At 48.6% G+C, this 25667-nt stretch overlaps 1 protein-coding gene across 1 annotated transcript; it reads right to left on the bottom strand.

Moving 5' to 3' along the window:
* Positions 1–474: 474 nt before the first annotated feature.
* On the bottom strand, positions 475–23481 carry HHLA1 (HHLA1 neighbor of OC90). Its single transcript, XM_066265106.1, has 16 exons — positions 23403–23481; positions 21805–21864; positions 18445–18501; positions 17272–17352; positions 16676–16759; positions 16499–16582; positions 15460–15543; positions 13822–13878; positions 13631–13717; positions 12461–12706; positions 10423–10671; positions 7754–7822; positions 7341–7415; positions 5168–5324; positions 2292–2374; positions 475–518 (listed from the first exon to the last, which is right to left on the bottom strand). Exons 1-16 carry the CDS (start codon positions 23479–23481, stop codon positions 475–477), a joined length of 1596 nt encoding a protein of 531 aa, XP_066121203.1.
* Between the last annotated feature and the right edge of the window lie 2186 nt (positions 23482–25667).

Here is a 25667-nt window from a genome sequence, read left to right as displayed (position 1 = left end):
AAGTCACACGGACTCTCTCCAGAGGACAGGCTCCGTTCTCCTCACTTAGCCTTCTCTTGTCTTCCTAAAGTCTCAAGTTCAAGTCCCTTCAGGTGTTGTGTCAATCCAGGGCCAGACTGGCTCGTTTATGTGAGCCTGCCCCCTTCGGCCGTGTCTCCCGTCTCAGAATGGCCGTGACCATGGCGGGAGTTGCTTGAGCACAGATGCCAGGTTTCGTGACTTGGGGCAGGCAGGAGAGTGGGCATGACCGCGGCAGCTGTGGGGTTTCTAACATGTGGCTCTCCGCCCTCAATAGCTTCCACCGACTCAGGAGAGAAAGAAATGACACTTCCAAACAGAGCCGCTTCCAATGAACCGATGATCGTCTAGGGGAAGCCTGGGTGAATTCTGCAAATGCAGCCAACTTGGGCCAAGGGCCGGGGCAAAGAGATGTCATCCAATTGGTTGTGAGGTCCCCGTTGATTTTTCAAGGCCTCACACAGACTTGCAAATATTCTCAAGGCATCTTTGTTTTAAGGCTGAAAGAAATGAGGAAGAGAGAACTCAAGTACTGAGAGGGAAACGCCACAGACCGGAACCCTGACAGCCCCAGGCCCCTCCAGAGGGCCAGTGTGCGGCCGTGCTCTGGGCGGGGCCACCCAGACTCGGCGCCTCCCATCCGCACAATTAGAAAGAACTTGTGCAAGACCCCCTTGCTGGTTAGCAGCAGAGTCAAGCCGAAAGCAGCCCCGTGTTTCCACTCCCTGTTCCGGGATGTTCTTCTAACACCTGGCCATACCCACCTCATCACCCCGTTTGCATGACACTAATCTAAACTAACTACTCTAGTCTAAACGACACATCGAAACTCACTATTCTGTTGTTCTGCAAACATAATGTGTTGCTCATGTGAGGTTTTTAATGAATTTTAATGTGACAAGAACAAAAGCAGAGCTATCCAATAATAAGTCATTGGCAAGATTTCCCGGTCTTTCTGCCGGCACCAGGCAGAGAGGGTTCTCTGGCTCCTGAGAGCCCCGCCCGACTCCCGGACTCGGCTGTTGTGCCGATGAGGGAAAGGTGCTGATGGAAAGAGCAGACAGGAGGGGTGGGGAGACGGAGCTGCAGGAAAAATAAGGGAATGGCCTTCAGAAGGAAGAATGTATGAGGCAAAGGAACGGGGGTGGGGGGGGGAGTGTGCAGGGAGGAGGCATCTGTTAGCAAAGAGAGAACCCAGAAACCCTGATGTGAGGAGAGTTACAGAGAGGTGAGTTTGTAAAGAAAGCTCAGATAAAGGCTCTGGGAGGGCAGCTTGTAGGAAGTGAGAGGAGGAGGGGGGATAAGAAGAGTTTCTAGGAAGTGTCGTCATGGCATTCATTTATGTTCCTTAGGAGCCACGAGGAAGGTCTGGGCGCCTACACTTGTGTTTTCTTTGTTTTAATGTAAGACATTGCCAAGATCGCGCCACGTGGGCACTGGCTTCTGTTTGGGCTACATTAAGAAGGTATTTTCCACAGACTTCAACGTCGTCCCATGAGCTTTAGAAAACCAAAGTCCCCTGACCAGGGAGCCCAGGTATATGGCACAAAGAAATGGCCGGACGTTGGTTCTAAGGCCAGGTGGACTAGATCAGCTGCATCTGTCCAAGGAGCGGGGAAGACTGCTGTCCAGCATTTCTGAGAGTGAACGTGGCTCTGATGCCCCCAGGAGGAGGAGAGAGGCGCCCTGCCCCTCACATCCGGCAACTCACGAGCCTCCTTTTGCCTGAATTATTTGTGTACATCGGCTTCGGTCGGAAATTTGAGTGTTTCTGCCAGGCTTGTCTTCTGTGTGGTTTCACTTTATTTGTATTTTTACCTTACACGGGACTGAGGAAGGATAAACTCACACACAGAAAGTAATGGTGTGGCACTGTTGGTTAGAGCGTTGTCCCAAAACACCAAGGCTGTAGGTTCAATCCCCAGTCAGGGCGCATACGAGGAGCGACCAATGAATGCACAATCAAGTGGAACAACAAATGAATGCTTCTCTCTCTCTTCCTTCCTCTCTCTAAAATTAATCAATCAATCAACAGAAAGCAACAGTGCTTAGTCTGGCTGCCTCTTGCTTTTTTAATACCTTACTGCAAACACCAAACTGTTAAGTGAAGGGGAATCAGTCTAGAATTCGTGGTGACTCTTGTTGTCTGGAATTAGGGGTGACTAGATGAGTTACTGGGCCCCTGCTAAGGCAGGACAACCGCTCAGAGTCCTAGAGCCCTTTCACAGAGGCAGTCACTGCCAGGTGACAACACAGCCAAGCTGCACACTTACTGTGTGAGTGGGACACCCTTTTCACTTTCTGACAGACGTACGTCGCATGCTTCAGAAACCAGGAATAGTATTCAAGACAGTACCTGCAAAGTCAAATCAGAGTTGAGAGCAATCGCTGTCTTTCGTGGCTGTTCGAAGACAACCAGAATTTTTAAAAAAGTTATAATGAACAATGCTTCACAGCAAGGAACCCCCTCTCTATCTTTATAGGGGGTGGGAGCAGAGGTACAGAAACACTAAGAAAAAACTTAGACCTTGGAGTCAGAAAGATTTATTTTTTAAGTCCTAGCATCAAGCTGATTACTTAATTCCCTGGGCCTTACTCATCTATAAACAAAAGGCAGTAAAGAACCTACAACTGTGAGGATTAAATGAGCTAACACGTGCAAAGCTCCTGAACAGTGCCAGGCTTGTACTGGGTTCTCAGTTAATGATGACGTCCATGTATTTATTCTGTGTGTGTGAGATGGAGTGAGACAACAGTGCTATTAGAGTTAACAATGCAACAAATACTTTGCAGAATAATACCCTGCTCTCGGCTGGCGTCTGCACGATTGCTTCAGAGGGCCGCGGGAAGAGAGCGCTGATCACACGCTTGGGAAGAAGGGTGCTCAGGGCAGGCTGTGTGACCCGCTCACTGTGCGACTCTGGGAATTCACTTCCCTTTCGATCCTCACCTGATGTCTGTGGAGAGTGGGCTCAACCTTCTCTCATCTCCCTTCCATCTCCAGCACTCTGTGATTCTAGCACACTCTGGAGAGCAGCTAGCTACTCAAGAAAGTTAGCTGTAAGGACTTCCCAGGTCCTATCACCCTCAACTGAAAACTGAGGAACAGGCCCAGAGATAAGCAGGTTTGCCCAAGGACACACAGCTTTCATGTGTTAGGGTTGGATTTGAACCCAGGGAGCCCACTCCAAGCCGGAACACACTGCCATTCTTCGAGGCGGTAAGACTGATATATGAGTTAGGACCCAGCCAGGAATAAAACAGAGCCCAGATGGTCCCGGAGAGGGAATTTAATACTGAAAATTAGTTATAAAGGGATTAGAAGAACTCTAATTTATTAAGTGGTTAGCAAAAACCAACAGGGAAATGTTGTTTAAAGTAGAAATAAACAAGGAGAAAATTCTTGACTTCTCCCCTCTCCTGTCTTCCGATCTCCTCCCAGGATCTTCCCAATGAACTTACAGGAGGCAGGCTGGCAAGGCATTCTGGGAAATGGGAGATGTCTCAGTCAGTTCCCCCCACCCCACCACACTGCAGGGCAGATGACGGGCATGCATAGGGCTCTGGGAGGCGAGTGGGATGGCGAAGACCACCAGGGCTACTCTTGCTGTGGGCGCGTGACCTCATACTCTCAAGGTGACATCTCAAAATCTTGGTCAACAACCTTGACATGCCAAGCTTGGTCAAGAGCTGACATGGCTACTAGAATTCGGTTGCTACCGCTACAACATATCAAGGATGCTAGAGGTGGGGTTCAGACTTGGCTATGACAGTGGAAAAGGGAGCAAGGCAGTGACCACCCGGAGTGTATCTTCTTCACCAATTGGCAGCCACTGGGGTCAACTTCCCAGGCACTGTGCAGGAGCAGCAAAAACATCACTTCATTTCCACACATTCTCGTGATAATCTGGCTATACCGGCAAGAATGCTGCCACCCTTCTGCATGGGTGCAATGCCTCCACCTTGCTTGCTAACACCCTCGGGTCTGTGGATCTCGTTCATTGCCCTCTTTGGGTGGAGCAAACAGCCGCACTCATTAAGGGATCTGAGACCAGGGCTAGAAAGGGGTGATGGAAAAAGGCTGAAAACGTGAACTTGAGGCTCGCAGCCAGTGCGTGATGGAGACGGGAAAAGCTGAAGGATACAGTGACTGACTTTGAAAATAACATGGGAAATCTGAGAGACTGGCCTCGGACCGTGGAACAGAACTATTTACCTATGTTGTTTGGTTCCGGGTTTACAGCCATGGATACATTCCAGAAGACAGAATAGAACAGGAGTCCCCAAACTACGGCCCGCAGGCCACATGCGGCCCCCTGTGGCCATTTATCCGGCCCCCTCCACACTTCTGGAAGGGCACCTCTTTCATTGGTGGTCAGTGAGAGGAGCATAGTTCCCATTGAAATATTGGTCAGTTTGTTGATTTAAATTTACTTGTTCTTTATTTTAAATATTATATTTGTTCCCGTTTTGTTTTTTTACTTTAAAATAAGATATGTGCAGTGTGCATAGGATTTTGTTCATAGTTTTTTTTATAGTCCGGCCCTCCAACGGTCTGAGGGACAGTGAACTGGCCCCCTGTGTAAAAAGTTTGGGGACCCCTGGAATAGAATGTCAACATTCCAGGGCAGGAAAGCGTCCACGCCCAGACCTTCTTAATGTAAGGAAGGTGAGGTCTGCCTTCTAATTTTCTTTATACCTTCTCATTTGGCCTGCTAATGACTGCTGGGGGTTTATGAAGGAACTGTAATTTAGGTGGACACATCCTCTGGTTATTGTCTAGTTCTAGCAAGTGCCACAGGGCTGAGGACATTTGGGTTTGAGGGCCCCTCTAAGTCCTCTGTGACCATTCCACCAGACACGACACAGTTCCGTGCAACTGGACTCGAGTCTGTTTGACTTGACTCAACTCGACTCCACCGCACTCGTTATGTCAGGCTCTGTGCTTGGTTCTGGGACTCAGCACCAGTGAGGGTCAATCCTGGCTCTCAAGAAGGTCACAGTCTAGTAAAGAGTTCATTGGAGAGTCCATTCCTTGAGGTCCCCCTGTCACCTGTCTGTGGGCTAGTGAATGCCTGGCCTCCCGCGGCCCACCGAGCAGCCGCGCAGAATAGGAAACTCCAGGAAAGCAGCCTCGGGCCCAGCTTACCCCCTGGCCTCTGTCCTGGGGTCTCTTCTCCGGCTCATGCAGAGGCATTGCTGGAAAAACTGGCACAGCTCCATCAGGCAAGGGTTGACCTTCTGGACGGCCAGGGGGAGGGGAGCTGCTGTCATGGCCCCATCTCTCAGGAGCCACTGAGGACACCCTGGAAGATATAACCCGGGACTGTTCAAATCCATAAAAATTTAACAAATAGCCTCCCTTTGTTAGACACTGTGCTCGGTGATCATGTCCTGCCCCTGACCTCAGGTGGCTCTGAGACAGACAGTGAACATGGCCATCGCCCCAGAAAGCTGCAGTGACAGGTGTGAGAGACAGGTGGGAGGAAAGGTGGGACCCAGGTCCTGGCGGGAGTCGGCAATGGTTATATTATACAGTAAACAGGCTCTGGAGTTAGATAGATTTGTGCTAAATGCTGAGTCACTGTTGACTATGTAGGACTCACCAAAATTGGTTCATGAAGATAATATGACCCACCCTGCAGAACCCATGGCAGAAAAAAAGTAAAAAACAGGCATAACACAGTGCCTGGTGCATAGTTGGAACTCAATACATATGTACTGCTCACAAAAATTAGGGGATATTTCAAAATGAATATGAAGCGACAAAATATCCCCTAATTTTTGTGAGCAGTGTAATTTACTGAGTGGAATGATGAGTGTCAAAAACTGTGTGGCATATTTTGTTTGTGAATAGGGAGGATCGTTTACTGGAAGATGCCAGAACCCTGCTATTTTGTACTTACATTTCTCATTGGACGGGTGGGTAGATGAGAGATATATAATAGATAATAGATGATAGGTAGAGATAGATAATGATAGATAGATAGATAGATAGATAGATAGATAAGTAAACATGAGTATAGATTCAAACAAAGATAGCGACTGACAGAATCGGGACAATAGAGGAGCCAGGGTTCCTTGGAAAAGACATTAATGCTGGGAAAGATCAAAGGCAGCAGGAGAAGAGGAAGACCAAGTACGAGCTGGACCGACTCCATGGACGAGGCCACCGGCCGCATCGACGGGAGCTGGGCGGGCTGTGAGGACAGGCATGGCGACCTCACTCGTTCACAGGAGCCAGAGCCAGAGCCCACTCAGTGTCACATAACCACAGAGGCACAGATACAGCCGACTTGTTTTCTCAGAGTCAGTCTGACAACCGCCCGCCTCCACACAGCTGCTGGCAGCGGGTTGCCTTTGAGTCCCCGGGGGGCAGAAAGGGCTGTGCTCTCCTACAGGAGCAGGAGCCTGCCCTGGGTCTGAAAGGCCCATTCACCATTCACTGCCGGCGGAGAGGCGGCGGAGGCCCGTCGGGGGCGCCGTGAAGAAGGAGCCTGTGCAGGCTCCAGCAATTTAATAATGCCCTGTTGACACACGACTGGATGCTCTGGGGACATTCAAGAAACCAGGATAGAAAGGCATCTGGGGAGGGGAGGGGCCTGCTCCTATCAATGTCTCCCTTCTGGAAACCGGCTCAACAGAAAAGAGGACAGTGAGACCTGCAGAAGCGGGGGACCTGCGGCTCGAACCACCGCGGCACGAACCACCGCGGCACGAACCACCGCGGCACCTGGAAGCCCGGAGCCGCGGCCAACCCAGAGCTGTGCCTAGGGGGAGGATGTCCTCAAGAACATCATAAGAATTAAGTGCGCGGGGGCCGGAGTGGCAGGGTGTCCTTTAAACCAGACAACAAGTGGACTGCACCCGGACAATGGGGGCGGAGCTTTAGAGGCGCTCAGTCCTCCCCCTCCTCCTGCCGCTAACACCACGCTCCTTAGAAGAGCAAGTTCCGTCTGCAAAGCCCGCTCAGCACGCTCTCCGTAGGCACTCACTCAATACAAGCTGACTGAATTAAATTATACGGAGCTCTCCAGCTCCAAATCACTTCCACACTCATTAGCTCGCTTCATACAGAACACTGTGGGGAAAAGGACGTGCTTACTGCCCATAATGATTGTTATTATACTCGCTCTTCCGCCAGAAATGCTGAATTCTGGAAGCCGAGTGCTGGGGCCCACCTCGGTGGCAAATGGCGGACCTAGGATTTGAGTCCCAGCAGTCTGACTCCAAATTGATCCAACAAACCCCGTTTAATTACGCTGCACAACCTCATTCAAAACAAACAAAAGCACCAGGAGTGACAGGGAGCTGGTACTTACTTGAAACTTGAACTTGGTGGGGCCTGGGGGCCAGGGCCGGCTCTTCTCCAGGGGTGAACGGCCACAGAAGGTCACCTGCAAGGAGCAAGCATGGCCTCAAAAAAAAAAAATCCAAATGAAACGGTCTGGAGTTATATCCACAACCAGCGAATCATGGCCCCTTAAAGATAAAGCATTCTTAAAATCTGCAGCAAAATCGTGGCCAAGAGAGAGGAAGTGACTTATCCAAGATCGCGGGGCAGCTGAGCAGCACAGCAAGGCTTCGTTCTCCTGTCTTTTTCCTGCTAGAATCTATCAAGTGCGGAAACCGGCTTAGCCTGCCTCCTGGCACCCTCTTCCACCCTGCGCCCCTGTCGCTGAGCTGTGTGTCTCGCCTGTGGTGTTGGGGTTCTCTTTCCAGCGCATGTCCTTACCTGTCTGTGGATATCTGGGGGCCGGTGCCTTGGTTGGACTTGAGGTCTGCGTGCCCGGGGTGGCCGTTCCTGGGATGGGGTGAGACACAGGGGAGCCTGCAATTCTCAGGATGCCTGGTTGGGAGCGGCGGCCCCGGGCCAGCAGTCCTGCCCAACACGTCCAACTGTGGGTTATCAAGCCAGGTCCCAGGCAGGACAGGACAGTGAGGGTGCAGAAATGGGAATGGAGTGGGACCCACAGTGGAGGCGCTCCCAGTGCAAGGAAGAAACGGCAAGTCCCAGCGGTCACCGTGACACAATGTGTAGGTGACACTGGAAACCCACTCACACTGGTCACTGCCTGGGGGTGCGAGGGGGTTGCTCAGGCAGTGTCCGAGCATGGGTGCTCCTGGCAAAGAGGAAACGATATGCTTTTCATTCATCTGAGTCTTGGTACAGACAGTCACTCCTGTCTGTACCAAGGCCTGTCCTTGTCATGATAGAGCCTGGCCTTGTCTCAACAGTTCTTTTGACCATCAGGTCCTGGTGTAAGGACCACTTTGGGGCATGATCCTTGCTGTCAAGACTCTGGCCTTTGGCCAAACCAGCGAAGCAGCCTCCTTATAGGGAATAAGGGAGAGAATGACTAAACAGGCCATTTCATTGTGTGGGGGGGCCGTGAGGCTGACGTGTAAGGTGAGCAAGGGAGGTGGGCACCCAATTCAGCTGGGGCGGGGGCTGCGGGCAGGTGACGTCATCTCTGAGACAGGAGAAACACATGGATCAGTGAGGAGCCCAGGCGTTCCAGGCAGAAGAAAGAGCGTGAGCAAAGACCCAGGGAGGTGAGTGGGGGACAGCTGGCCATGGCTGAGATCTAGGGGGTAACATGGGGGGTAGGAGGAGGGGAGAGGCAAGCAGGGTCCCAGAGTGTGGGGTGAAGCATCTCTTTTGGTCCCTTTCAGGCACAGACTACAAGCCCCTGAGCACAGAGGGGGTCACTAGCTGCTTGCTGTCTGGGTGTGTTTCTAGAAACTGAGCAGCCTTCACAACGCCCCAAACACGGAGCTTCCTTGTCTGAGGTGGTTATTTACAGTTTCACTAAGTGACTATAGAATCGCGGAGGAGCAGAGCTGAAAGGGACCCAGGGCGGAGGCAGACACACGCTCTGCTTTGGCAGGAGTCCTGCTCGTCTCCATCCTTTCCAAGGTGTGTCACCTGAAGCAGGCTGCAGCGCCCCTGTCCAGGGTGCAGGGGGACAGATTGGTAGCTGCCTCTGAGTACTTCTGTGATGCTGCCTACATGCTGAGCTGAGCACCTTACAGACATCGCCTAATTTAATCCTCACAGCCGCTCTGACGCGGTAGGTAGAGGCAGAATGTCAACCCTGAGCGTCTGACATACGGCCCGGAGCTCATAGCCTCAGGGCTGGGCTGACTACCATTGTCTAGCGGCTCAACAAAGCATGTTAGCTTTTACAGTATTCTCCCACCCATCGATTACATCATTCACCAACTAAGGCTATTAAAATTGCTTTTCCAGGTCTGTTTGCATAATTGCCATCATGAGCCTAAAGTCAATTTGTGTTCATGCCCATCAAAATTCATCCACTCCTTCCCCTCAGTTTCTTCAGAAATTCAGGTAGTTCAACAAACATTTAAGGAAAGCCTACTGTGTTCTAGGGGGACTGAAGATGAAGACACAGGCCCTTGAGCACATGGTCCACAGGAGAGGAAGGTCAAGTTCACGGACACTAACAGCCCAGCAATGCTAACTGTTACCATCCATTGGCTGGCGATCATGGAAAGAGGGCCTCTGGCCCCAGGTATCAGAGGAAGTGATCTTTAAAAGAAATAAACTTTTTGGGGGGTTCTAATCATAGGATTAGAAAACGTGGAAAATTCACAACATCGGAGTGAAGAAAAAAAATCTCATCTACTTCCCAGATATAGTCAAGGTTAGCACGTTGTGAATTTCTTCTGTCTTATTTTGTTCTGTTTTCTATTTTCTATGTATTTATATCACATACACACACACACACATACACGTGCACACACACACACACATACACATTCTGGAGTTGGAATCACACTTGACAGTTTTTCAAGTGCCTTTGGGAGCTCTGGCCTTCCGCGTGCTACATGCTGACATATCAATACTCTTCGGTATACTTACATCTGTGGTTCATGTATGTGCTATAGTAGACCATGTATACATGATGCACATGTAATTAATATAATAATATTAACATATATCAATACTATGCCAAAAAGGCAGTTGAATTGTCTGGAGTGCACAACGTCGGCTTCTTGTGGTCATGTGTTTAAAGGGCAGCGAAAAGGGGGAAAGGAGAAAAAATTGGCTAGAGGGTCCGTAAAGGGGAGAGGAGGTGAGGGGTTCCTGTGAGGAGGGAGTTTATATTCATTCATTCATTCATTCATTCATTCATTCATTCATGCAAAGGTGGGAAGAAAAGGGCTAAAGAAAAGAAGAGTTTGCTTTGTGATTGTTAATTGTGTTGCTAACCATTTATTACTTTGCTGCATGTGTATTATATATCAAAATTTCAGAAAAGGTTTTAAAAATAGACAATAGTGAATTTACTTTAAAAGAGGGGGCTTGGGAGAGAATGCCCTGTCTTACCGGTCGGGCTGGTCTGGGATGGGCCACCAGGAGAGAATGCCCTGTCTTACCTGAGGTCGGGCTGGTCTGGGACGGGCCCCCAGGTGTCCTCGCAGGAGGCTCCGAAGGGCTCCCTGCGGCTCCTGTCTTCTGGGCCTCCTCCTCGGGGGATGTTGATGCTGCTGTGGAGGGAAGTGTCTCCCAGGGGGGTTCTGCAGCTGTGTACTCCCCAGTGGTCTGAGCCTGGGGCACGGGCAGTATGGAAGCCCAGGCCTGCCTGTCGGCCGTCACACGTGGAGTTCCAGCCAGTCTTCTGGTAGCTGCACAAGTGACAGTGACAGGGCGGTTATATGCCTGACCACTTTGATTCAGATATAAAATTGATAAGACACTGAAATATAATTACAAGGTAAACATATTTAGATATGTGCATATATAATACAGATAGTCTAGAGACTTGAATACTACCAAGAATGAGAATAAATAAACCAAACTAAACATTATTTTCCTAACTACCAATTTAAAAAAATCTCCAAATCCTTGAGGCACCCAAGCAATCAGCTGGGTGTGTGTGTGTTTTGGGGACAGTGGGCTCTCTCGACAGTCTTTCTAATCATGTGGCTGGTGTAAAGGAATGGTTTCGGGGTTTGAGGTGAGGGGACCTGGAGGGTCCTCCTGCTCCTCCTGCCTCTGTTCTGCACACTCTGGGGCAAGTTACTGAACTCTCATTTTACCATTGAAAGAAGACACTAGCTATAATAATACCCCACAGTAGCATGAGGTTGTTATTAAGACAAATCTTCCCCCGTTGGTCTTATAAAGAACCGCTCGAGAGTCTCACTTGTTCACTCCCATGATAGCAATTAAAATTCTTTTTTTTTCAAGTTTTACAAAACAAATCCCCTTGGAGGATTTTAAACCTCTAAGTTACGCTGAGAACCATTGCCATCTTGAAGATCTTTAGATTCTTACCCAGAACATGGTATATTGCTTCATTTATTTAAATAAGCTTCTATTGCTTTCATTTAAGTTCTGTAGTTTGTTTTGTTTTGTTTTGTTTTACATAAAACCAGCACCTCTGTTAAGACTCTAGCTAGGTGTTTTATCATTTCTCTCTCCACTAGCAATCCCAGCTCATTGCACTGGGAAGCTCTCTAATATTGTGTGTGTCACGATGCCGCTATTGTACTAAGGACATTCCTAGTTCATGAGGTTGGTTCCATCCCCACCCTTGTTTCCCTGCTGCCTGACTCTTATCAACTCTTATCGCTGCAGGAAGCCCCCTTCCTGGGCTCCCCAGGACAATAACTCTTTGTCGCCTGGGTCATAACTATCAGTTTACTTGCCTGTGTTTCTTTCCCTGGTCTGTGAGTTCAGGAAGGACAGGGAACATTGACAGAGCTGTGTTGTGAACAGTGAGCATGGCATCTGATATTAACTACAATGAATGAATGAATGAATGAATGAATGCATTCCGATGACTGGTCCATTGCTGGAACTCACTGAGACAGGACTGACTCTTTATGGAAAGAGTTATCTCAGTTGTATCTTATTTCCAAACAGGACAAGCCCGCCTTCTGCATCTTCTGTGACAATATCACTGATCACGTCCACAAAGGTGATGGGGAAGGAGGGACCTCCTGGTGTCCCATCAGTGGTGGCATCATCGTCCAGCCAGCTACAGTTGAACCCAACCCTGTCACACAATGTCCAGAGCGTTTCACCGTTTAGTGTGAATTTCAGGAGAGACTGTTGCTAAATGCTTTACTGAAATAAAAGTACCTTTTTGCTACAATATATTTCAAGTTTGTAAGATAGTCTCATTAGAGGATGCCGGGGGATGGGTATGAGGGAACGGAGTCTGAAACGATTTCAAAACTGAAGAATTCCATAAACAAATGTTCGAACCTATGTCCATGCCACTCGCCTAGGCTTGTCCATATGGAGCCCGGACTGGCTCACATTGATGTCTTACAGAGGGAGGCTGAGGGAGAAGGAAAGGGTTGGTGAGGAGAGGAAAAAGGGAAGGACGTCACTTATTCATGTCAGCAGAGAGGGAACAGGAGGGCGACACGGGGCAGGAGAGGACAGGGTGAGGAAGCATCTTACCCACGCCCGGGAAGGTGGGAGAGAGGTTGCCTGGCGTGGCCGTGGCCTTGGTGAGACGTTCAGGGCGCCTGTCTGTGTTCACACTCTGCTCTCCCTCTGAAGGACAAGTGGTCTCGGTGCAGGGAGGGCTTCTCAGAGCGGACCCACGCGTGCTCTGGGCTGTGCGTGGAGGGCTCTTCCGCGGGAGCGTGGGCTGGCTTGTGGGGGTGAACGTCGATGTCACAGCCGTGCCCCTGGTGGCTGCACATGCAGGGAGATGGTCAGTGGCAGGTCATGCATCCCACAGCAAATATTTAGAGTGCAGGGATTCAGACCTTACTCTGAGCTGTACCATATGTCACCAAAAAGCGGGTTTCTCACTGAATGACAGATTAATCTAAAATATCAGCCTGACCAGGCGGTGGTGCAGTGGATAGAGTGTTGGGCTGGGATGCAGAGGACTCAGGTTTGAAATCCTGAGGTAGCCAACTTGAGCGCTGGCTCAGCAGCTTGAGCACAGGGATCGCTGCCTTGAGTGTGGGATCATAGATATGACCTCATGGTTGCTGGCTTGAGCCCAAGGTTGCTGGCTTGAGCAAGGGGTCATTCAGTCTGTTGTAGCCCCCCGGTCAAGGCACATATGAGAAAACAATCAATAAACAACTAAGGAACAGTAATGAAGAATTGATGCTTCTCATCTCTCTCCTTTCCTGTCTGTCTGTCTGTCCCTATCTGTACCTCTCTGTCTCTCTCACTAAAATAAAATAAAATAAAATAAAATAAAATAAAATAAAGCAAAATAATAAGATAAAATATCAACCTCTGAAAAAACCATGTGAAGAAGCACAGGGAACAAAATGCAGAGCTGTCAGGAAAAAAGTGTAAGGCAATAGGGAGCAGAGCGGACTATGGAAAACAGGGGAAAGGAGTCCCTCCTAACTGCAGGAGGATGAGGGCAGCAGCTGTTCAACGCAAGTTGCTTGTGGCTACGGGTGAGGGGGGAGGATTCAAGGTTGCCAAATCTTTTGCAAAAAAATAAATAAATAGAATAACATTTTAACAGCAAAGCCCTCCTATTTTAGCCCAGTGCAGCTGAGTAAAATAGCTGCGGGCAGCACTCAGTCCTCAGCTCGCTAGGAGGGACCCTGGTCTGGAGCCTGCAGAGCAGGAGTTCGGGAGGTCTCCACTCACCCCAAACACCAGACAGGCTGCTGGTAAATGTGTAATTGACAACCGGGGACTTCTCCGCCATCTCCCAGAAGTCAGAAAGGTTCCTCTCTGCAAAAATCCCACCAAACTGGGTTCAACCTTGGGCTCATCTGCCGGTGGCCGTGTTTACTTCTCAGCTCCAAGAGCTTGTCAAAGACTGGCTGGGGGCTCACCTGACTTTCCCGTCATCACACAGATGAAGATGCAGTTGGATTCATTCGTCTGGCTCACTGTAAGACAATGGCACACGAGACTTGGCCTGGGGCTACGAAGTCTTCAGTCAAAACGAAATCCCTAGCTCAGGGTGATGTAGGAAAATAAGGCTAACTCTTCACTTCTAAGGCAGCCTTAATTTTCTGGGGGTTTTGGGGTGAGGGGTGGAGTATAATGTGATAGCTAAGGGCACAGCCTCTGGGGTCATCTTCCCCGGGTACAACATCAGCTCTGCCACTTACTAGTTACGTGAACAAGAGTGAACTGCTTGACCTCTCTAGGACTCAGTTTACCCACCTTTAAAATGGCAACAATTCTAACCCCAAGTCCCTCATTTGCAATTTCTAAATTCCCAAATCTCTGTGAGATAGAAGGTTTTGTGTTGTTTCGGTACTAAAACTCTTTTGATCCAAAACCTGACTTGACAGATTACAAGGCTGTATTGTAGCCTATATCTATGTCACATAGTGCAAAGGGTCAGCCTTCTGCTAAATGACTCTGAGGATCGTTGATGACAGCAGGCTGCCCTAGAAGCTGCCGGAGGTCGTGGATGATCATATCATAAATGGTGTAGACACCCGATTAGACCTTCAAAATCCTGAACATTTTTGAATTCCAAAGTATACTTGTCCCTTGAGGGACTGTTGGAGGTGTGGTCACATGTCCCCGGTAGGAAGGCTATGATGATCCAGTGAGATGTGCGTGAAGCTCTAAGTACGGTGCCTGGCAGGTAGAAAAGCTCAGTAAAGAGTCCTTATAATGATTATTGTTGTTGCTAATGTGCTACTATTATTATATGAATTAGCATAGTGATCAAGAGCATGAACTTCAGACTCAGGTGGCCTGGGTTAGAATTCTGTCTCTACAGAATGATCTTGGGCAGGTTCTTCGACCTCTCTGAGCCACAGTTTTCCCACTAGTAAAGTGGGGATAATTTGGGGATAAAGATAATAGCTACCAGGAAAGGTGTAGCAAAGCTCTAATGAGGAAATACACAGTAAGCCCTTAGAAGACTCCCTGGTATCTAATTACATCTACCATTATCTTTTTTTCTCCCTAGATCCCTACAGGAGTTTCTCCATAGTGGAGCAAACCATCCTTCTGATGAGAGCAAGCGGTGGGCTGTTACACAGATCTGTGCTTTGCAAAGTGGACTGCCTGGAGGTTATATGAAGTCACTCCATACAGGAGGCATTCTTTCTCAGCTGCACCTCAGACATGGGCTTAGGCTCCATGAATCTGAATTCTGAACAACAACCTTGGGCAGAATATTCCACCTCTCTGAACCTTCATTTTCTCATCTTTAAAATGGGAGCATAGCTGTCCAACAGAAGCTGTTTTCTTGAGTCTGCCCAGATTTCCCCCAACTCTGAGCCTCAGATTCTTCCCGCTACACCAGGAATAGTTATGATGGGAAGATGGAAACTGTGGATACTGGCAGTTGAAATTGGACATGCTGATTGTCTAAATAAAACTTACACTAATATTGCTGGCAGCCTGGACTATGGCAGGGATTGGGTGTTCCACTAGGTTTGATCATACTCCATAATGGATGCCAAATCTCAAATTTGCCAAGCATTTTCAAGATAAGTACACACCTGAGAGGATGGAGGTTGACTTAAAAATCTCTGTGAGGTAGCTGCTAGAATTTCCAATGATGTCCACCAGCAGGGCAGTGAAATCTGCAAGACCGATGGAGGAGGCGGCTTAAATTTCTGAGACTTGGTTTAAAGTTCAGAGAGTTGAGGGGCAAAATATATCGCGTTTGGGTATTTCCAAGTAGATTTTACAAGTTTGATTCAGCTCAGTGATTTGAGGAATATTAACAATTATATAGAGAAAGACCACTAATCAGTTTTAAAAAGTAGAAAACTTTTGGACGCACCATTATAATTCCTTTTCTCCTCCATTGCCCTCTCCCCTCAAATCCTTCCTGATCAACCCCAAAGAGCTATGCCAGGTTATGTCGTTGAATAATGGTTTTTCTGATTTGTTTTCCCCTTGTTATTTTATAAACTTCTACATGATCTGCAATACCCCTTCTGTTTTCCCCCACAATTCTGAGCTCATTTATCAAAACTCTCTGCCCTGGCTTACCTGTTCCCTTATTGTTATTGAAAATCCCCTTAAATAAATAATACTTTTCTACTCCAGAACACACATTCCCACCTTCTTCTCAGAGGTAACCACCCATCTGGTGTCCATATATGTATGCATTTTTAAAATCAATGACATTGTATTCTGCATATTAGTTTGCAACATTCATTTTTTAATTACATATGCAGTCCAATTCTGGCCATGCCCACTCATTTGTATTGTCTATGAGATTTGTTTGTACTGTCGACTATTGAACCGTTTTCCAAAAGATGGACATCCGGCTCATTCTCAGGTTTTGTTATTAAAATAATGCTGCCTGAACGTCTTGTTCTTGCTCCTCTATGCAGCTATAACTATTTCTCTAGGGGAAAAACCAAGGAAGGAATTTTCTGGGACAAAAAATATGCACATATTTATGTGTAATAGACATCACTGCATGTGCCTGTCTTGCTCTAAGAATACGACATTAATTTAAACTTGTCTATAAGAGCACAAGCAAAATCACGAGAGTGGCCAGCTCCAGGGGTAGGCCCCGCCCACCTGAGAGGTCATTGGTCCGATTGTTTAAACAGTAGCAGTACCGCGTGGGGAACTTGGCGGCGTCCACCGTCTTCAGGTTAGAAACTGTGAAGAGAAAGAGTCCGCACAGCAGTCCTGACACTCAGCCGGTCCCTGCCGGCCCACCGCTCACCGTGGTCGCCACCCACAGGCACTTACTGTTGTAAATGGCCACCGAGAACTTGTGGAAGGCGAAGGAACTGTAGGAAGTGATGCTCAGCAGGGAGAAGAATTTCTTGCTGTCTGCCAGCGACATCGACATAAAGAAACAGACACACGTGCTGACCAACAATACCAAGTAAATGACAGCAGGTACGTAAGCAGGTGATAGGAACCAATGATACAACGAACACGTACTAAAAACACTAACAAAATAAACATCATAATAATAAATATCAAAAACAATACAAGCAAATTGAAGCAAACAAAAAAAAATGCGACCGTGCGAGTCACTTGGCCGTGTTTTCTGACCCATCCCGGAGCTGCGGCAGCCCCCTCTCCAGATAGTTATGATCAGGCATGCCTGCGCCCGTGCGTACTGGGGGCACAGCTTGCTCTCAAGGGGCTGGCAAACCTACCTCATGGGGAGTTTCCACTCTCCACGTGATCTAGGAGGGACACCTCCTTCTCCACTCTGAACGCAGAGAAGCTGGGACACGGAGGCGTGACCTGTCCCGCCCACGTCCCAGGGCAGCCAGAGCGAAGGGGGTCCCAGCCCAGGATGGGCCTGGACAGTGCTTGTCAGAGAAGGTTACCTTTCAAAGCTCTGCTCAGCATCCCGTTCACCACCTCTGTCAGGTTGAGCGCCGACAGATCGACCGAGCTCACGGGCATCTCTGGAGGAAAAACACGTCCTTGTTTCCAACATCCGGGCACACGTGCCTCCTCTTTGGACCTTTACAGACACCCCCCCCTCCCATGCTGGGCACAAGGATTGTGAAGATCAAAGGCAGTTGATGTCCCCAGCAGGGGACAGCCAACAGCAAACACCGTGACAAGTTTGAGTACAGAGGTGAAGTCTGAGAATAGCACAAGAACACTGTACTTCCGCATGTATAAGACGCTCCCCTGTGTAAGACGCACCTTAATTTGGGGGCCCGAAATTTGCAAGAAAAAAGGTATTACATAACGTTATTAAGCTCAAGTTTTATTTATCATAAAATTCATACAACTCCTCATCACTGTCAAAACTCCCATCCATTAGCTTGTCCTCATCTGTGTCTGATGACGAGTCACTGCCTTCAACAATAAGTGTAAAAACAAGTGTGGAAAATGTGGGAAATGCAAGTAAAAAACTACAACCACTGTCTAAGACGCACCGAGTTTTCAGACCAGAAATTTTTCCAAAAATTGTGTGTCTTACACATGGGGAAAGATGAGTATTTGGGGGAACACTTGATCTCTGCATTGGGGAGTAGACATTGGTAGGAACTGCTTATGTATTATACTAAGATTCCCAAGTAAATGGCCCGCGTTCTCAACGCACTGGATTTGGAAATAAACACCGTGTTTCACAGAGGAGCTCAGACTTGCTAGGCATTGGAGTCAGTGGAGAGATATGTATTACTTTCTTACCACCATTCCAATGCTTGGGCTCCATCCTCAGAGACTCAGATTTAATAGGTCTGGGATGTGGCCCAGGAATGAGGACCAAAATCAATTGATCAATAGCAATCAATCACCACCTGGATATTGGTAGTGTGTAGCCGGGTGGAGGGTTGAAACCTGCCTTCTCCAGTTCTTCCCTGAAGATTTGGCTACAACGGCTTATGCTTAATGTTCTGGTAACTCTGTGGCTAAAGCAATGTGAGGATTGGACAGATGTCCTTATCTCCCTGTGGGGGTGGAGTGGGGTCTGGAGAAGTGGGGGTATTTTCTTAGCAGCACGGGGTACCCATGGAGCCCTAGGGGGTGGGGAGAGGACTCACCCGAAGTGTCCAGAAAGTCCCCCCCTTCCTTCCTCTCTTCACCTCTAAAGCCAGACACTGGGAAGGGAAAAGGCTTCCAGGGGAGAACTGAGAGACTGCAACCCCAGCCCACGTCACTGGGGAAGCCTGGGTGGCTTCTACGGCCCCGGTCCTCAGGAGTGTGACCATGACAATCACTGGGGACAATGTGAAAAGGCAGATTCCAAGTCCCTGCCTGAGATTCTAGTCTCCTTGGGCTGTGTGTAGCCTTGACATGCACACTGTAATGAATAGGCAAGGCGGTTCCAAGGCAGAGGGACAGACCTATCCCGCCCTTCACCCAGTCAGGAAACCGAGGCTCGGCGAGGGAAAGAACCCTGCTTAGGTTTGCACAACGGAAGCCTGGAAGCAAAGGGGACAGAACCCGCTTCCTGGAGCTGCAGAGCAGTGGCCCTTCCAAAACACCGGGCCACCAGCCCACTCGGCAAAGTTTGTGGTATCAGAGAAGAAAATGTCAGAGGAAAGGCTGCAATGCCAAAGGCATTCAGTCATTCCTTACTCATTCGACAAATACTCGCTGCGGGCCCGGCGGTGTGCCAGGCGTTGGGCGTAAGCAGGCCAGGGGAAATGACCAGGTCTCCACCTCCGCGCTGCTGACTGTCTGTGGCTCGGGTGGGAGGAGAGAGAGTCACGCGCAAGGCATGCGAGGAGCGTCAAGCAGGGAGCAATGGGGGAGCTGTCGGCACCTCTATCAGGGCACCCAACCTGGTCTGGGGGGATGTGGAATGTTTTGGATAAGATGTCAATTAATCATACAGCATTTGTCACTAATTATAGTTGTAATAATTATTTCATATGTTGCATTCCAGTGGAGAAAGTGCGTTATGCCCATTCTATAGATGGGAAAACCAAGGCCCAGAGAGGCTGAACCACGTGATCCCAAGTCACAGGGTTACATCCAGGATTTGAGGATGGCTTACTTACCTGTTGCACCAAGGAAAGCCTCAGCTTTTACCTTCTTAACTTCTTTATGTCCAGACACTGAAATACAAGTTTCCGTGGATGAAACAGTATCGTGGAAGCACAGGCTCACACAATTTATAACATCCGTACAAGTCACCTTGTCTGACACTCTCTTTGAAGGGTGAGGGAGCAGAGGCCCAGAAAAGGGAAGGGATGTGCCCAATGCCCACATCTGGCCAGTGGCCCTGTCCCCCTCCCCCAGCCCCTGGCAGTCACCTATCTCCCTTCTGTGTCTGTGAGCTTGACTATTTTAGATTGCTCAGAGAAGTGCTCTCTTGCAGTATGTGTCCTTTTGTGCTCGTGTCACTCAGTGTAATGTCCCCCAGGTCCACCCTTGTTGTTGCATACAACAGGATTGTCCTCTTTTTAAGGGCTGAATAATATTCTGTGGTATGTAAATACCACACTTTCTTTATCCACCCATCTGTGAATGGACACGGAGATGGTTCATTTAAAATTCAAGTACCCTGTTCAAAATCAGGTGCAGTCAATTTGGCCTTTCACCAATTATCAGGCTTTTGGGTCAAACAGTGAAGCTTTGGGGTTAGACATGGAGGGGGCGGGCAATGCATTCTCGTCCCCACGATATGGCTACGGAAGGGGCAGGGAATGCTGGTTATGCTACAACAAAAGCAAGTCTGAGACTCTCATTCATTATCAAGCCAGCTGAGAGCTGTCAAAGCACCTGTGCTCTGAGCGACGCTCTGCCTGAGCAGCCGCACCGCGAGCTTCGGGAGGGACCGGCCACCCTTGCTTGCGGCCTGGCTGGGAAGCAGAGCCCTCCACACAGGCGAGAGGCTAGGGTGATCTGGTTCGGGGTCCCCAGGCTCCAGGGGTGCTACAGGCCGCTGGCCTTGCAGGGTCACTTCCCCACTCAGGCCAGAATGATGGGCCTGGTACCATCTTCCTAAATGAGAACTTTTCTTAAATATACTCCTTTTCTGAAAAAGAAAAAAATCTACCATGTCCTTTGGATAATTATAAACCCGTGGGTGGATTTTGATAACAGTAAGTATTTCAAGTATAAATTAAATACCACTAAAGCAGGCATTTCTCAAGAGGATGCTATGCAGAACATTTTTTTGAGTAAATTTTCAGACAGATTATATGAAACTATTGTCCCCTTTTTAGATTAAAAAAAAAAAAGGCCACCATTGTAGTAACGTTAAAATAGACGTTATTTCCACACTTACGCCTCGTGCTTAGTATTTTTATCATCTTTTCTCCTTTGGTTACAGAGCAGAATTGTTGTTCTCATTTGAAGAAGAGAAAATTGGAGGCTCGAAGAGGGGAAATATTTATTGAAAATTACTCTGCTTAGCCCTGGCCGGGTGGCTCAGCGGTAGAGCATCGGCCTGGCGTGCGGGGGACCTGGGTTCGATTCCCGGCCAGGGCACATAGGAGAAGCATCCATTTGCTTCTCCACCCCCCCCTTTCCTCTCTGTCTCTCTCTTCCCCTCCCGCAGCCAAGGCTCCATTGGAGCAAAGATGGCCCGGGCGCTGGGGATGGCTCCTTGGCCTCTGCCCCAGGCGCTAGAGTGGCTCTGGTCACGGCAGAGCGACACCCGGGAAGGGCAGAGCATCGCCCCCTGGTGGGCAGAGCGTCGCCCCTGGTGGGCGTGCCGGGTGGATCCCGGTCGGGCGCATGCGAGAGTCTGTCTGACTGTCTCTCCCCGTTTCCAGCTTCAGAAAAATACAAAAAAAAAAAAAGAAAGAAAATTACTCTGCTTAAACACCAGAAACGGTGTAACGGGCGTCCTCAGGGACAGAGAAGTAGTAGGCTGGTGGGACCTTTTAACTTTATACATTTTGTACCATTTGTATTTTGAACCACAGGGATGTACTAATTAAAGGTCAATGAAAATTTTAAAATAAAGAATAACCCTCACCTCCCTTCCTAGATGCAAAAGCATACAAAAAACTTTATCTTGTGTGTTTAGTAAAACGCTAGGAACAGAAACCCAGCCTCTGACTCCTGAGTGTCCTTTGTGTTGGAATGCGTTCACCATCCTGCTGCCCAGCCAATTCCAGACCAGCGAGAAAGGGGAAGAAAAGAAAGGCAGAGACGGTGAAATTATTACAAAGGTGATGACAGCATGTAACAATAGCTCCCATTATGAAACCTTCTATTGCTAATAGAATGTCACAATCTTTGTGGATTTAATAAGCTCATGAGATTCCAGGAGTTCTGTGAACCATGGAGCAATGAGCAACTCAGAAAAGAGACCGTCGCTAGGACCGTTAGAGCGTGAGATCCAGCCACTATCCCCATTTTACAGATAGAGAAAGTGAGGCTCAGGGAAGCCAAGAGATTTGCCCAAAGCAGAGTGAGCCAGGGTGGAGCACCTGCCCGTTGACCTGTTGTAGGTGGGAAGATCATGTTCTTTTCCTCTTTGGCTTCTCCTTTAATAGCAGACACTAAAAAAAAAAAAAAAAGCTTTCATCAGAAAAATGATAACCCAGACATGACCTCAGAGAGAATTATCCCAAATACTCATGTTAAAAATGAGACAATTATGATCTGGAATGGTGAAGCAACTTGCTTAAAATCCCACACATAGTGAGTTCATTCACTCTGTGGTTTAGTCATCAAACATTTATTGACCAACTGTAACCATACTAATGATTGATAATGTTATTCAGCACCTGAACGTGAGCAGGCCTGGTGTGTGTTAGCTGCCAAGCTAGTATTGTAATAAATGGATACAGACTCCATTCTTCTGGAGCATGTATTCTAGCTGGAAAGGCAGGCATCAAAAAATGAGGACTTAGGACACTATTAAGAAGAGTGTCAGAGCCCTGGCCGGTTGGCTCAGCGGTAGAGCGTCGGCCTAGCGTGCGGAGGACCCGGGTTCGATTCCCGGCCAGGGCACACAGGAGAAGCGCCCATTTGCTTCTCCACCCCTCCGCCGCGCTTTCCTCTCTGTCTCTCTCTTCCCCTCCCGCAGCCAAGGCTCCATTGGAGCAAAGATGGCCCGGGCGCTGGGGATGGCTCTGTGGCCTCTGCCTCAGGCGCTAGAGTGGCTCTGGTCGCAACATGGCGACGCCCAGGGTGGGCAGAGCATCGCCCCCTGGTGGGCAGAGCGTCACCCCTGGTGGGCGTGCCGGGTGGATCCCGGTCGGGCGCATGCGGGAGTCTGTCTGACTGTCTCTCCCTGTTTCCAGCTTCAGAAAAATGAAAGAAAGAAAAAAAAAATAAAAAAATAAAAAATAAAAAAAAAAAGAAGAGTGTCAGAGATGTTGAAGGGCACTTTGAGGGTGTATCATCGGGAGCCTGCTCTAACCCTGGTGACCTGAGAGCCTTCTCCGGCAGGTGACTCTCGCTGAGATCTGAAGGCTGACTAGTATCCACGCAGGTTAACTGGCAGAGGGGTGACTCAGCGTATAGCCAGCATGTGCCCAGGGTCTGTGGTGGGCATGAGCATGACTTTAAAGAAGTGAAAGAGACCAACAGGGATTAAACACAGAGAATGAGGAGGAGAACGTGGACGGTGGCCCTGGTGAGGTGGGCAGGGTTGTGTTGATCATATAAAGGACTTGGGAAACTATCCAAGAAGGAGAAAGTCATTAGATAGTGGGGGGGGGGGGTGTAGAAATGAGAACCTGAAAGGCGACATAGTGAGATTTAGGAAAAGATGGGTCAGGCTGGTGAGTGGAGAATGGGCCATGGGACCAGAGGAGAAGCAGGGGGCGGAGTCAGAGGTCCAGGAAAGAGGAGATGATGCTTGGACCAAGGTGGTAACAGTGGAGGCAAAGCTAATTCTGTTGCATAAGTGGCATTCAATTGCAAAAAGTCGAGGGACCAAAGCAGAAGTGGGGACTTTATTGTTGCCACTTTGGTCAAACTCATTTTGCATTCCGGCCTGAAATGCTGGCTGCCACCAGTCTCCAAAGCACCGTGTATAACCAAACTCAGTATACGGAACAGACGCTAGTCGACCGCCTACCAGACCTACCGGCGTTCCACAGGGACAGGACACAGGCCAGGGCCACGCACAGCCTCACCGGAGCACCGTGTGCCAGGAAGCCTGGCATGGCGGTGAAGTCCGGCCCACCTGGAAACAAGCAGGCAAGCAGGTGGAGGAAACAGGTTGGACTACTCTCCACATTGATTCGGAATATCCTCGAGACCACTGTATGGGCAGTCATGAGAAATACGTTCTGAAAAGGCTCTGTATAGTTGGGATAGGTTAGGTTATGTGGAGGTGACAAATTAAAAACAATCTCATTGGCTTAACCCAACAAGAAAAGCTGAATTCTTGTCTGTCGTTTGTAGTCACTGCACACGGGCCGGAAATTCTGCTCCACATAGTCACTCAGGGCTTTTGGCTAATGGAGGCTCCACTGTTTAGTAGTTCTCCGTCTGGTCCTTGTGGCCTCCTTAGTCGTCGACTTATTGTGCAGTGGAAGGGAGAGAGCTGGAGGACTAAGCACCAACTCTTCATGTTCGGTCAAGAAACGACACACTCACTTTTATTTGCAGCCCGTGCCGGAATCACTCGTGCGGCCCTGCATCAGGGCAGGAGATCTGGGACTATGAGAGGGGCATGCACATGCCTTTCACCATTGTCTCCTGCAACGTTTTCCTGTCTGTTTAGATGGGAAACACCCTCCAAGTACAGCACCATAGCTGATTAGAAATAGGAAAGAATTTAATACACGAGTGCATGTGAGTGTTCACGCCTCCTTCCCTTCTCTGCAGCACTGCGTCCCAGCCATTCTTTGGGGAATTTGCTGTGCAAATTCAGCATGACAGTTGAAGCTGCAAAGCTGAGACTAATAAGAATAATGGTGACAATTTACTGAGTGCTTTCCAAGTGCCAGACACCACACAAAACGCTGTCTGACGCACGTTATCACTTCAGAACCACACAATCTCTATGTGTCAGTAGTATTGTAATTCCTGTTTAGCATACAGGCTGCCCAGACTTGCTTTGAAACGAGCAGGAATCTGCCATTGGTAGAGAAGGAAAGAGATCTGAAAGGTGAATTGGGGAGGGGGAGGAAAATCAAGAGAGAGTGGGGTCGAGGAAAACATCTTAGGAATGGAGCATCTTCACGGCAAGCTGTATTTTAAGAAGTTCTGCATCCATTTGAGATGCACCCACCTTTGGAATTTTATCAGAAGATCCTAGTGAATATTTACATTGCTTTTTCTTTTCTTTCAGATTTTATTTATTGACTTTTAGAGAGAGCAGAAAGCTCTCAATAATTTGGGGGAGAAGCGGGAAGCATCAACTGGTAGTAGTTGTTTCCTGTATGTGCCTTGACCGGGCAAGCCCCGGGTTTCGAACCAGCGACCTCAGAGTTCAGTGCCACCACAGGTCAGGCTTAAGTTGCTTTTTAATTATTGGGAGTTAGTGTGTGGTGTCTCTTCTGTTAGTGACAGAGACAGGCCCTACCAGGGAGCAAGAGTTTTAAATATTTTTGTTCTATATTTCCATCTTCTGTCAGATGAATTTGCAGGGCCCTCGTCCCTGAACTTGAGAGCATCAAGGAAACTCTCCAACAGTTTAACTTATAGCCTTCACTTTTAGACAGCATCTCTTATTTTCTTCTTTTTAAAAAAAATGTATCTCTGTTATTTTACCTTCTCAGTCATCCTTTGAAAGAGACACTGATATTCCGAGTACATAAGAGAAGGACCCAGGACCAGAGGTGGAGCCCCCTTATTCGTGGTCACACGGCTCCTAAGTGGGACAATTGGGATTTGAACTGTGGTCCATCAGATACTAAAGTCTGTGTTCTTTTCTACCACATTTCATTCTCTCACCTGCTCATAAAATACCACCCCAGACTGCCACGAACAGGCCTGATGTTGAAAACAAACAGCATTGATCGTGGCAGAGCATTTTGATGGACAGAAGACATTAGAAACCCAGTCACACTCCCAGAAGGAGGGCTGGGAAGTGCTGTCATGACCAGTGAAGCCAAGAATCTGCCCGAGAGTCTCGAGGAATGAATTCGCAACATGTCCGTGTATAATTGGCAACGGCCCTGGAGCTGGGAAGTGAATGAATGGCAAGAGCAAAGCTTCTCGAGCCTTAATTAAACATTGTGTTACTTCCAATTAACAAGGATCACCAATCAACCACACTTGGTTTAGCCAGCCCTGTCTTTCTCGCTGTATTTTGCGGCCACAGGAAGGCTGCTCGATCAGACACGGCATAATTACAAGGCTCTGGGGGAGAGGCGAGAACTCACACCTGGGTCCCCTCTCG

The sequence above is a fragment of the Saccopteryx bilineata genome, chromosome 3 (assembly GCF_036850765.1).
Source record: "Saccopteryx bilineata isolate mSacBil1 chromosome 3, mSacBil1_pri_phased_curated, whole genome shotgun sequence".
Lineage (NCBI taxonomy): Eukaryota > Metazoa > Chordata > Mammalia > Chiroptera > Emballonuridae > Saccopteryx > Saccopteryx bilineata.
Note: the sequence above shows the minus strand (reverse complement) of the source record. Positions and strands in the feature narration are given on the sequence as shown.